The 14,063-nt window shown below is 39.3% G+C and overlaps 1 protein-coding gene across 8 annotated transcripts in view; it reads right to left on the reverse strand.

Moving 5' to 3' along the window:
- Nucleotides 1–14,063, reverse strand: part of DNM3 (dynamin 3) — a 735,481-nt gene that overhangs the window by 405,602 nt on the left and 315,816 nt on the right. For all 8 annotated transcript variants that reach the window (XR_007516879.1, XM_049881209.1, XM_049881210.1 and 5 more), the window contains exon 12: nucleotides 11,786–11,856. Coding sequence is in view for 7 of the 8 variants with exons in the window: in XM_049881209.1 (XP_049737166.1) it covers nucleotides 11,786–11,856 (71 nt within the window). In the remaining variant the exon portion in view is untranslated. The remainder of the gene's footprint in view (nucleotides 1–11,785; nucleotides 11,857–14,063) is intronic.

The following is a 14,063-nucleotide window of genomic DNA, read 5'->3' on the forward strand; positions in this document are numbered from 1 at the left end:
CCACACTTTTGGGGTCTACATTACTCTTAAATGAAAGCCCCTCATAAGGACTTCAGAACTGAGTGTATTAACTGATTTTATTGTCCTGCTGTAAGGTTTATATATACACACACGCACACACACATATTCAAAAATTTTATCATGGCTTCAGTAAGAACTGTGGAAAAGGCTATTAAAAACACATTGGTGGTAATCACCATGGACATTAAAGAATGGTAAGATTATCAAAAACAATCCCGAAGAAACAGTGCACCAGAAATCAGAAAATGTGAATCTCAGTTTTACTAAGTAGACATGTGAATTTGGATATCTTTTTACCATGTTTTTCTTGTCACTAAAAAAAAAAAAGGAAGGAGGGGTAGAAAACTGGAACAGAAAATTGTTAAAGCTGCCCCTGGTCTAAAATCATGCATTGTAACATTTAGAAGGCACTTTAAAGTGATATTCCCTGTGAGAAAGGCATACAGAATCAGAGGTTCATCTTCAAAATTAATTGAAGTTCATTAAAGACAAACATGTGGTACCTTTGTAAAACTTCCATGAACTGTCTTATGCTGAATGAACACTGAAATTCTAATGGAAGGAACATATTGTTTTGCCTTAACTAAAACTTTTAAAGTTTTTTTTTTTAAATAATATTTTATTGTATTTTTGGTGAAAGTTTACATAGAAAAAAGGTCCCCATTCAACAATTCCTACAGAAATTGTTCAGTGACACTGGTTATATTCCTCCCATTGTGTCAACATTCTCATTATTTCCTTTCTGGTTGTTTAAAGTTCCCATCCGAATTATTATGGATTTTTCACTTGCTAGCTGTTTGATTTAGCAAGCTCCTTAACCTCCCTGAGCAAGTTTCTTGATAAGTACAAGGGGAGTAAAATGCACCTTACTGAGCTGTCAGGAAAAATGAAGTTCTGACATATACAAGGAAAAAAAATGAAGGCTTTTTGGTTGTTCCATGAGTAACACCTAAAAATACAGAAAGCGTTCTCAACCTTTTCTGTATTTGTAAGAGAAATCATGTATAAGAAAACACAACTCATTTTGGTTATTATTTGGTTATTACTCTAGCAATACCCAACTGTTTAACCGGTTCTTTAATGGCTTATGGAATCTGTTTTGGAGATTGATGGAATAGTCTAAAATGGGGAAAACGTAGATTAAAGACATCAGTCAACTGTTTAAAATGATGGAAAGTTATGGTTCAGCAGCACGTTAGAAATCAACGCCACACAGAACGGTTGCTTAAAACAGCAGACTTCTGTAATCCCGTCGGGTGCTAAAGCTGCTTCCCTCCCTCTGAAACTCAGGAGAAACTACGCACTATATTCAACTGAACGTGGGGGCAGGTGGGCGAGGAAAGGCCGAGCGTGCTTGGTCACTGAAGACATTTTGTGTGCATTTTCTAATTTACTAATTTCAACTTTTCTTTCTCATTTTATGTTATCTTTCTAGTTTTTACCTTCAGTGTTTAATTCCCTTAATCACTGTAAAATTCATCTCTCTTCATCCATCTGTCTCTATAATCCAAATCTACATTACCCATGTTTTTGCAGGTGAAAGCAGTGAAATTCACATCTGTTAGTGACCAGGGATCCAACGCACCCACACTGCCCTCTGGCTGCCCACGATCCCCTAGTGACTTAGTGTCTTAAGCACTACTCTTCCTAGTGTTTCAAATCTTTGCCGTACTTTCTTCTTCCCCTAAATGTCACCTTTCCAGGCCCTCCAAGCTTTCCTTTCTTCCAGGAATAAATGGAGAAAATACTACTATAACGTGATCCTGCCTTCTTTATGAGTTATGGTTATCTCTTCCAAGCATTTGTGTTTTAGGTTTTGTGTTTTTTTTAAAAGAGGAAATGCCTTAGAATAAAGCACTGACTAACGGTGACAACTTGAAAACTATGAGAGGCCTACAAGTGTTTACTTTGGAGTAAACAAACTATTGGAGGTCCTTGAAATCACCTAAAGGAAAAGAAGCTAAAGATAAAGCAAAAGGCACAGGGATTGTTGGTGACTCCTTGTACCACCTGAGGCAAAAAGTGTGGCCTAAATGGACCTCTGTCTCTCGGCTGTAAAGGCTGTGTGTGTGCGTGCACGCACTTTTGCACACGCGCGCATTCAGGTGTGTGTGCGCGTGTGAGCGAGAGAGACAGATAGGAGGGGGAGCAGACCGCACTAGCTGTTTCCTAGGCACCTAAACCCATTGCCATCGACTCAATTCCAACTTACAGCGACCCTACAGGACAGAGTAGAACTGCCCTGTGGGTTTCCAAGAAATGGCTGGTGGAGTCCAACTGCCCATCTTTTGGTTAGCAGCTGAACTCTTAACCACTGCACCACCAGGGCTCCTTAGGTACCAAAAAAAAAAGGAAAAAAAAAAAAAAGCAAAGCCCATTGCCCTCAAGTTGATTTCGATTCATAGAGACCCCAGTAGCTCCAATATTCCTTGAGATGTAAAGTTACTCTCAGGAGCTTGTGAGCTTGGCTAGATGAAGGAATGTCCACTGGCGAGTTTCCATCTACTCCCAAGGCATATTTAGGATCTACCACTTACAAGAATATGCAGGAGGAAAAACAGATTTACTTTACAAGCCAAACTGAAATATAAATATTAGAACAAATACTAAATTATCTTTACTTTTCACCTTAAAATAATCTTTTTTGCAGCAACTGACTCCATAAAAGCAAAGATACTCTTGCTAATGACTTATTTAGGTATTTGAAGTTACTTCGTAAGCAACAATAAAAAAAAGCAGCCTAGTTAAAAAACATCTTTTATCATCATTCTTCTGTATGTGATGTTACTGAGCTAAAAAATTTTCAAAATACTTATGTAAGAAGGTGTTCATGGGAAAACATGTAAGAACTTAATTTGAGGCCTTGAACGTATTCTGGGTCGTAAGTACTTAAGTGGTTATCTCTGGAATATTATAAAACATATCTATGTGTAATGTTTGAATCTGAAATAATTCAATACTTTTGAGCACCACCTCTCTGAAGGTACTTTGTAGAAGACAGAACATGAATAAGGTATGGTCATTGTCATCAGAGTCTACAATTTAGTTAGTACAAGTGATCAGATAAATACACAAAACACACACACACAAGAGATTAAGCTCTCAGGAATACATATATGAGGACATAATAGAAAGCAAAAAAGAAAATGTGCTGTTTCAAATGTGGGACAAAATGATCCCATATCTTATTACTTATGTAGGTATAAACACTGTGTGTTTGTTGTTGTTAATTGTGTAAGTTCCTGCTACACGCAAGTCCCTAAAGAAAGCTTTGCCGGTACACTAACCCACATAAGGCATGATTCCTGAGCCCAGACATAAGGACTTTAAAACTATAGAACAAGTGGTTTAAATTTTTTTTGTAAAAATAAGAGCACATTAGAAAACATTGAAAGGAGAAAAAAAAAGTTGTTACCCTTAGTTCAAATTTTTTTCTGCATATTCTCTTCAGTCCTTGTCCATGTGCGTACACAATAAAAGATTCAAAGAAGAAAAGAGTGCCACAAGGAGATTTATGATCATTTGTCAAATAAATCCTATGCATAATAATTGTTCTGAAAGTCCAGAAACAAGAAAGATTATTTTGGTCTGATATGACCTGATATTTTTCTAGAAGATTTAGAAGATACAAGCTTAACAGAGGAAGACAACCAACATTCGCTTTTCAAGTGAATAACAGAGTAAAGTGAGGAGGTAAAGAGAGGAGGTGTGCAGGGTAGCTGTGAAAAGTAAAACTATTATGGCAAAGTTATATAATCCTGGGCTTGGATTTGGAAATAACCTTAAAAGCCATCTAGTAAAACTGTTTGTTTGGGTCAATTTGGGAGAATTTGGCCATTACAATGGAGGCAAGAGAAAGTATTCAAAGTTTCTAAGCAAGCAAATGGCAGGGTCAAAGCAGTGTTTTAGTAGAACTTACCTCCCTGAAATGGGCAGTATTGACTCTGAAGTGAGGAAGACTGGAAGCGGTCAGCCCAGCCTCCCTTCTCCCTGACTGCTGGAGTCCTGCCCAACTTCAAGTCCAGTCAAGCACTATTTCTGGTAACACCTCCAGTTATCTCTCCTTTCACAAATTCCCAAAGCCCTTGGCTTGCGCCTGCATTATGTGAACAAGATTATGTATAGTCAGGTATCTAGCTCCTCTCCAAAACTGAACAACGGCTGCATTAATCTTGGCCTCTCCCTCTCTATCCACTGACATCACCTAGTTTATGGGAGTTTCCCGTGAGATGTTTATGGAATTATATTCATGCCAGGATTATTTGTAACCAGACCATCAATGTTGATCTGCAATAGGAAATTTAAATAATTGGAAGGAGCATGTCACAGGCATGAGCTGTAAGGTATGGTTCCTTTGTTGTTGTTGTTGTTAGGTGCCGTCAAGCCAGTTCTGACTCATAGCAAGCCTATGTACAACAGAATGAAACACTGCCCAGTCCTGTGCCATCCTCACAATCCTTGCTATGTTTGAGCCCACTGTTGTGGCCACTGTGTCACTCTATCTCTCTCTTTTTCACTGACCCTCTACTTTTCCAAGCATGCTGTCCTTCTCCAGGGACTGATCCCTCCTGATAACATGTCCAAAGTATGTGAGATGAAGTATCACCATCCTTGCTTCTAAGGAGTATTCTGGCTGTACTTCTTTCAAGACAGATTTATTCATTCTTCTGGCAGTCCATAGTATATTCCATATTCTTTGCCAACCTCATAAATTAAAAGGCATCAATTCTTCTTTGGTCTCCCTTATTCATTCTCCAGCTTTTTCACACATATGAGGAGACTGAAAATATCATGGCTTGGGTCAGGCACACTTAGTCCTTAAAGTGACATCTTTGCTTTTTAACACTTTAAAGAGGTCTTTTGCATCAGATTTGCCCAGTGCAATATGTCCTTTGATTTCTAGACTGCTGCTTCCATGGCTGTTGATTGTGGATCCAAGTAAAATGAAATCCTTGACAACTTCAATCTTTTCTGCATTTATCATGATGTTGCTTATTGGTCCAGCTGTGAGGATTTTTGTTTTCTTTATGTTGAGGTGTAATCCATCCTGAAGGCTGTGATCTTTGACCTTCATCAGTAAGTGCTTCAAGTCCTCTTCACTTTCAGCAAATAAGGTTGTGTCATCTGCATATGGCAGGTTGTTAGTGAGTCTTCCTCCAATCTTGATGCCAAGTTCTTCTTCATATAGTGCAGCTTCTCAGATTATGTGTTCAGCATACAGATTGAATAAGTATGATGAAAAGATACAACCCTGATGCATGCCTTTCCTGACTTTAAACCACGCAGAATCCCCTTGTTCTGTTTGAACGGCTGCCTCTTGGTCTAAGTATAGGTTCCTCATGAGCACGGTTAAGTGTCCTAGAATTTCCATTCTTCAGGTAAGAAGGGCCCTTTCATGGAGGACACAGGACAATCAGCTAGATTCATCATACTCAAGTTGTGCTGTCCAATACAGTAGCTGGTAGCCACATGGGGCTATTTAAATCTAAAATTCGATTAGTTAAAATTCAGTAAAATTAATAATTCATTTCCTCCATGTCTCTGGTCACATTACAAGTGCTCAGTAGCTTCGTGTGACTAGTGGCTACTGCACAGCTCAAATTATACAGTATGTCCATCGTCACGGGTCGTTCTACTACACAGCTCAGACTATATAATACCTCCATCATCATGGGAAATTCTGCTGCACAGCTCAGATTATACAATATCTCCACCGTCATGAGAAGTTCTACTGCACAGCTCGGACTATACAATATCTCCATCATCATGGGAAGTTCTATTGTGCAGCTCAGACTATACAATATCTCCACCGTCATGAGAAGTTCCACTGCACAGCTCAGACTATACAATACCTCCATCGTCATGGTAAATTCTACTGCACAGCTCAGACTACACAATATCTCCATCATCATGGGAAGTTCTGCTGTGCAGCTCAGACTATACAGTATCTCCACCGTCATGAGAAGTTCTACTGCACAGCTCAGACTATACAGTATGTCCATCGTCATGGGAAGTTCTATGGTGCAGCTCAGATTATACAATATCTCCATCATCATGGGAAGTTCTACCACACAGCTCAGACTATACAGTATGTCCATCGTCATGGGAAGTTCTACCGGGCAGCTCAGATTATACACTATGTCCATCATCGTGGGAAGTTTTACCAGGCAGCTCAGATTATACAGTATGTCCATCATCATGGGAAATTCTACCAGGCAGCTCAGATTATACAGTATGTCCATCATCACGGAAAGTTCTGCCACACAGCTCAGACTATACAATATCTCCATCGTCATGAGAAGTTCTACGGTGCAGCTCAGATTATATAATATCGCCATCGTCGTGGGAAGTTCTACCACACAGCTCAGATTATACAGTATGTCCCTCGTCATGGGAAGTTCTCCTGCGTGCGCAGCACTGCTCTACACCAAAGAAGCTCTTTTAGAAAGTTCTATTATGTTACCCTGAAGAAAGACTATGAACACTTCCTGAGAATTCCAAGGGTACAACTTATCAGATGGAAGCCACCCTTGACCAACCAGATTGAAGCCAGGGGGAGAAGAAAACTACATGACGTCAAGCCCCCTACAGAAACCTGAGTGAAGTCTCAGGCTAAATGTTACCCTAGAAAATCCTGCAAAACTTGGGGACCCATAAAAAAAAAGGATGACTTATTTCTCAAGATTCATTGTAAAAGTGAAGATAAAGTTCAGAATAATAGTTCTGATGATCAAAGAGGAAAGTGGAAGTTCACTCTTTAAAATGGTTCTTGGAACACTGGAATTTGTAAATTATTTGAATAGGCGATATTAATGTTGTTGCTCAACCCTGTATCTACCTGATAACTATCGCAGTAAGGAACCAAGCATTATTTTCTGAATTTGCACAGAAAAGCATAAAAAGATCTTTTTATGGTCCCATACCTAGGTTATTTGATTCTAGGACAGAACATTCTCACATAAAAATAGGAACTAGAAACACTATTATAATAGAACACAGCGAAGTACCAGAGAAAAGCAAAAGAATGTAAAAGGAAAGACCAAGGACTAGTCTGGAATTTGGCGCCAAGGTTCACATATACTGCCTTTGGTAAAATGGCAACAGAGGCATTCCAGAGGATCAGGAAAGAGATATAATGAATGTTACGACCCATGGAATTTTCATGGTGCTCAAATGACAAGAACTGAAATCTGCAGACTGTATCATTGCAACTGTGAGAAAACAGGTGTTGAAACCTACTCAGCAGATTAAAAAACAAACAGACCTTGGTCTGCTGCATATAGCATAAAGAGATTGCTTTAATGGTCTGTTTCTGAAGCCCATCTTTTTCTGAAACCACTGGAGAGCACAAATCTCAGTAAGTCAGAGGCACGTTGTGGCCATGGACAAATGAAGAAGAGCACGAACATCTGAAAGCTCACTTCCCGAGGCTTTCGGCTAACAAGCTTGCCTTTCTATTCAGGCAGCAGGATTTCTTGAGAAGGAGAAATGAGAGAAGAAACAACTGAACTAGCTTTTATTTTCTTAAATAACAAAAACTAGCTAGATTGCATTTAAAAAACAGAATTTACGGGTTTTTTTTTTTCTTCCAACAGGAAACAATGAAAAATCAAAACCCATAAATCAAGAGGAAGGTTATTCTTTTTTCTGACCTACTGAAGTTTTAGGTTCAGAAACTACATTATAGTTAAAAATCAAGCTTTTATAAGGAAATTCCAAATCAGGAAATTCCAAAGCAAGCCTACAGCAGAGCTTACTTGGCCACGTTACACGTGGTACGTGTTTTACGGTCCGTGTTTAACAAACAGCTGGGAGATGAAAAAAAAAAAAAAGTTCCACATATTCCACATGGCAGAATAAATTCTATAGCAGAAAGAAGAATTTTGAAATGTCTTAAACACTGCTCTGAAAGTTAATTTTCCATTAATCTAATTTTAGCAATTTGTTTCTTTTTTTTTGAGAGGAAAAAGTCATCTCAGTAGAAAGAAACTCACATGTGCAAAATACTATGTACATCACCATCCTATAAATCTGAGAGCCAGTTCACCCCCTTTTGGCAACTGTCTCAAAATCTCATGAAAAAAAGTGCTTAGTTTCCTCAAATCCAAACCTTAATTTCTATCTTTGGAGCTTAAAAATACTTACATAATTGTCTTCAAATATGGCTTGACTTTTCTTCCTTGATGGAAACAGCATTCCTGCCAACTTTATAATTTAGAGCTACAACCAGATTTTTTTCATTTTTAAAACACAAAAAGTACCGCAACCCCTCAAAGTGATTTTGAAATGAACATTTCTTCAACTTCATAATTATTCCACGGCACGCTGAAATGTACTCCAACTCAGTATATGAGTAGAAAGAACGTTTACCTCTGAGTCTTGTTCCAAAATATTACATTTGAAGATAATGACATTATCAACTAAAAAAAAAAAAAACCCAATGGCAATCACACTTCAGCCATTATAAATTCCATTACAAAGTAAAATAGTGCATCTAGTAATCAAAATCCTGTGTGTATATGACACAGTCTCGCTTTTACAGACTAAACCACAGTTTTCAAAGCATTTTTACACAATTTCATTTATTTGATCCTCTGACCATCCTGAAAGGTATACAAGACAAGAATTATTATTCCATTTTCTGGATAAGTAAACTGAGATACAGAAAGCCTAAGTGACCTGCCAAACTCAAAGTTGATCAGTAGGGAAACTCGTAAAAATAACCGGGACTGCTGCCTCCCAGACCAGTCCTTTAAAGGACATTCAGATATGCAGTTTAAATCTGATGAGAAATATGCAAAGTTGCTGGATTTCTAGGGCAGTCTCAACAATGCTTTTTTTCCCCAACATCACAAAGGTGTAGTAGTCTACCTTCAAACAAAAACTAAACCTGTTACCTTCAAGTCAATTCCGATTCATAGCAACCCTATAGGACAGAGCAGACCTGCCTCACAGGGTTTCCAAAGCTGGAAACCTTTACAGAAGCAGACTGCCACTTCTACGTTCTGAAGAGCGGCTGGTGGGTTCGAACTGCTGACACTTTCGGTTAGCAGCTGAGTGCTTTAAGCAATGCATCAGCAGAGCTCCTGCAGTAGTTTATCTTACCGCTGGAAAATGGGAGCGGTCACTTGGATTACATGGACTGCATGAAAAGGCTGTGTTTAGAAGTATTTAAATTTATAAAATTATATACCTTTGAAAACCTAGAAATCAATATGATAATGTAGTCCAACAACTTCTGAAGTAGAAAATATTCAAATTTACTAGGGAAGAAAAATTTGAACCATCTGTCTTTTAAAAAAAAATTAAAAGGGTAATCTAGAAAAAAAAAAATGTTTCAAGAAAAGTGGGTGGTGGGATTTAAACTGTAGCTCTGGCCACATCACAAAAAACTTACAGCTTAAATCTTCCCAAACTGATCGCCGCCTTCTCCACATGCCCCCCTGAATGAGGTACCACAAGGCCGCACTGCAGTGTTCTTTCCACTTCTAAGTGACCATGCCAGCTCTACATCTGCATTTGTTACCTTTTAATAAGAACTTAACTGACATTTGTTATCAATAAAAAATCAACATTAAAGGCAGCATTCCTGTTGTTTGAAACGACACAAGGGTTTGTTTGTTTTAGAAACTCCTGAAAGGGCGAGTGAGATAAATGGAGAGTCAGTTTAAATTTCTACATGTGCTTCTCTATACTGTTCAAATATTAAGTAAACCCCTAAAAGGCAAAAACATTTTTTTCTTTTTCTTTCTTCTCCCCGACCCCTACTTTCCCACCCCCCAGCTCACAGCAACTGGAGTTGAGCTTGGCACGGGCCACATGGAGTTCAGACCATGGTGGGAGCCAGCAGAAATTCTCAGATCCACCTCGCAGGCCTAGGGACACAGAGGCAGATTAGAGTCTCAGTTTCTTCCACTGGTGACTTTGCAGAAGAAAATGAGCAGCAGAGATGGTGAGAGTCATGGGGGCAAGAAGAGAAAGGCGGCAGGTCTCTGTGAAATGCCTGTGCAAGAAACACCTGTCTAGAAGGTGGGATGGGCAGTGTGGCTAGGAAGACAACTAGACAAGGGAACTTACTTATCACTGTGTTCTAACAGTTTATATGTGTGTCACAGACAGGAAAAGATTGAGCAAATGAACCTAGCACACAGTAGTAATAGCCAATGGATGTGAAATACCCATACGCTGTTGTTAGGCCGTCACAACTACATGCCAGTAAGAGTGGCACAATGTTCTGTTGAATAAGAAGGCCTTTTCTTCCCAAAACATGCATCTAAGTTCCTCGGGCCACTGTTGAGTTTCTTCTTCTAACACTTTGGTTTTCTTCTTCTAGGTCAGGATATATAACTAAATAGATTAGTTTTACATTTTGATGCATTTTATTTGTCCCTGCTCTTGAATACACAATTCAAGTAAATGTACATTTGGAAACCCTGGTGGTGTAGTGCTTAAGAGATACAGTTGCCAACCAAACGGTCGGCAGTTTGAATCCACCAGGTGCTCCTCGGAAACCCTATGGGGCAGTTCTACTCCATCCTATAGGGTCACTATGAGTCCGAATCAACTTGATGGCCATGAGGTTTTTTGTTGTTGTTGTTTATATTTTATATAATTGAAGTTGGAACCACTTACATGCCGTAAATACATTTGAGAGTTAGAATCAAGGCTCTTCAAAAGTAAACAAAAACTGGTTTTATTTAAGGGCAGGAGAATTCAGGGTCTTGAAAACGTCACATGGTGAATAACCAACCCTGAATAAGCTAATGTCTACATGGCCACATCTATGAGGAATTACAGTATATACACAAGTACATATAAAGCATGTATCATCTCATATGCATGCGAAAGCTGGACAATGAATAAGGAAGACCAGAGAAGAACTGATGCCTTTGAATTATGGTGTTGGCAAAGAATACTGAATATACCACGGACTGCCAGAAGAAAGAACAAGTCTGTCTTGGAAGAAGTACAGCCAGAATGCTCCCTGGAAGTGAGGATGGTGAGACTTCGTCTCATGTACTTTGGATGTGTTATCAGGAGGGATCAGTCCCTGGAGGAGGACATTATGCTTGGTAAAGTAGAAGGTCAGTGAAAAAGTGGAAGACCCTCAAAGAGATGGATTGACACAGTGGCTGCAACAATGGGCTCAAGCATAGCACCGATTATGAGCGTGACACAGGACCAGGCAGTGCTTTGTTCTGTTGTAATAGGGTTGGTGAGCTGGAACCGACTCAATGGCACTCAACAACAACAACCACAACATATAAAGCATATACACTTTATAGAAAAGAGACTGTTCATTCCACAAGATTACACCTAAATTCGAAAGGGAGTGTTGAAAAAGAAAATAGGCCTCTACATTCTGATTTAGGGAAGTTGAGATCACTTGTATCCTGTGAATTGCACTTGATATTTCAAATTTATGTGAGAAATTGTCCCCAAACAAATGTTAAATGTGCATCTGTTACTGCACATCTATGGGAGTTCAAGTACAAACTGCAGATCATCGGCCCAAAACAATGAGTGTCTAAGACACCTAAGATTTCACATGCTGTGTGATAAAGGAGCCAGTCACTTTATCGAGAGAACAGTGAATACCCCTGCCACATGGCCATGAGGCTCAGGCTCCCTAAGGAGGAAGACTGGGGCTAATCTTAACACAGACTGCACTCTCAAGTGGTAGGGGTGTAGTGGAAATTTGCAATGTGTTTTCTATACAAAACAGGAAGGAGGAATGCATACGACAATCAAACGTCTCACGTACTTTGCGAAGCCGATGAAGTCTTCGTGGTTGGTGTTGATGTAGGAGACTTGGATGTCAATCAATAGCAGTACCTATAAGTTAAAGAGAAACACTGCACTGAACGCTCATATTAAAAATCTCACACAGTAAACTGAGTAATTGCCTGCAAATTATTTATCTCCATTTAATTTTATAAAAAGAATGTTTCAATTAGAATGAAAAGTTGCATTACTTTTTTATTCATTAGACCGTCTTAATTATTTTACTCTAAATTCAGAAATTAATTACAAATCTACATGAAAAGTATGAGTACCACATGAGAACAGCACTACAACTTACAGACATGGACTACTTGCTAACTTAACACAGGTGCCATAATTTTTCTGTTCCTCTAAAATGTAGGGATAATGTTCAAAAGAAGGGCAAGAGCGTAAAAGAAGACATGTGGCAAGAATTAGCAATATCATCTCTTGTTTTTCCTCTCAATCCTTTTCTCTCTCTTTAAGATCCTTCTAGGCAAGCAAGTGAAGCATCTCACCAACCAACTCCAAAAAATAACATACAAATAAACAGAAAGACTTTTTGAGGTCAATAAGCTTGATGATCAAATCAATTAAAATGCCTGCTTCGGTCAGGACTCTGCTGAAAAATTGCCTCAGAGGGCTCTTCCCTGCCCATTCTATCTCAGTTAGCACTCTTGTTACTTTATTTTTATTCTCTTATCCTGCCTTATTTCCTTTGTAGCACTTACCACTAGCTGACAGTAGGTTTTTACGTAGTAGGTATGTACGGACCTCACCTGCTCTATCTACTGCCATATCCTCAGTACCTACAACAGTGCCTGGCACATCACGTGCATTCAATCAAGATTTGAGAAGGGATAAATTGAATGCATGTTCCAGGCAACACAAAAATATTATAATCGTAACATACTTATAAAGTAGAAGATGCAGAAGGTCCCTCTTTAACGGGGAGACAATGAGCCTGAGGGAGAATGACAGAGGAATGAGCAACCAGAGACTGTGAGAAAGAGGGTTTTGTTCCAGAGATATTCAAAACTAAGTTCCACTCCCTGTAAGTTTCCTTTTGTTCTCCCCACTGAGCCACTTCTTTTGCTAGGATGCTGAGACTTGTCCATGGGGGACAAAGCTTAAGAATCATAACAAAGAACCCCTGAGTGAGGAGGAGAGAAGTGGGATGCAGACCCCAAATTCTCATAAAAAGACCAGACTTAATGTTGTGACTGAGACTAGAAGGACCCCGGAGGTCATGGTCCCCAGATCCTCTGTTAGCCCAAGACAGGAACCATTTCTAAAGCTAACTCTTCAGACAGGGATTGGACTAGACTATGGGATAGACAATGATCCTGGTGAAGAATGAGCTTCTTGGATCGAGTAGACACATGAGACTATATTGGCATCTCCTATCTGAAGGGGAGATGAAAGGGTAGAGAGGGTCAGAAGCTGGCTGAATGGAGTTGAAAAGAAATAGAGGGAAGGAGTGTGCTGCCTCATTAGGGGGAGAGCAATTAGGAGTATATAGCAAGGTGTTCATAAATTTTTGTATGAGAGTCCAACTTGATTTGTAAACTTTCACTTAAAGCAAAATAAAAATTAAATAAATAAATAAATAAGAATCCCTGCCTCAATACCTCCATAACTCTGTACTTGGACTTTGCAACATAAAAATAGTCATCAAAGTCATCAAAAGTTCATTCAACAAATATTTACTGTCTCCCTTCATTGATGTTAACTTTTTTTCTTTGGCCAGAGGAGAAAACAACTTCATCTATAACAAGATATTACTCAAAATCAAGGTCTGCTCTTTGAGAAACAGGCAAAGGTAAGAGTCTCATAGTAACCCTACATGACAGAATAGAGCTTCCCCACAGAGTTTCCAAGTAGCGCCTAGTGGATTTGAACTGCCGACCTTTTGGTTAGCAGCTGTAGCTCTTAACCACTACACCCATCTGGGTTTCCAAAGGTAAGAGTGGTAATGGCAAAGTCTCTTTCTCTTTGCTCTATTTATAAACTAAGGAAGTGGTAACGAGGGGACCAGGCATATAATACAAATTGGGTATTATAAATAGGTAACGCAAGGAGACAAGGTGGCACAACCGGTTAAGTGCTAGGCTGCTAATCAAAAGGTTGGTGATTTGAACCCACCCACAGACTCCATGGGGGAAAGATCTGGCAACCTGTTCCCATAAAGATTACAGCCTAGGAAATCTTACGGGGCAACTGTACTCTGTCACATGGAGTCTTTATGAGTGGAATCCACTCGATGGCGCCTAACAACA

This window comes from Elephas maximus, chromosome 3 (genome assembly GCF_024166365.1).
Source record: "Elephas maximus indicus isolate mEleMax1 chromosome 3, mEleMax1 primary haplotype, whole genome shotgun sequence".
In the NCBI taxonomy this organism is placed as follows: domain Eukaryota; kingdom Metazoa; phylum Chordata; class Mammalia; order Proboscidea; family Elephantidae; genus Elephas; species Elephas maximus.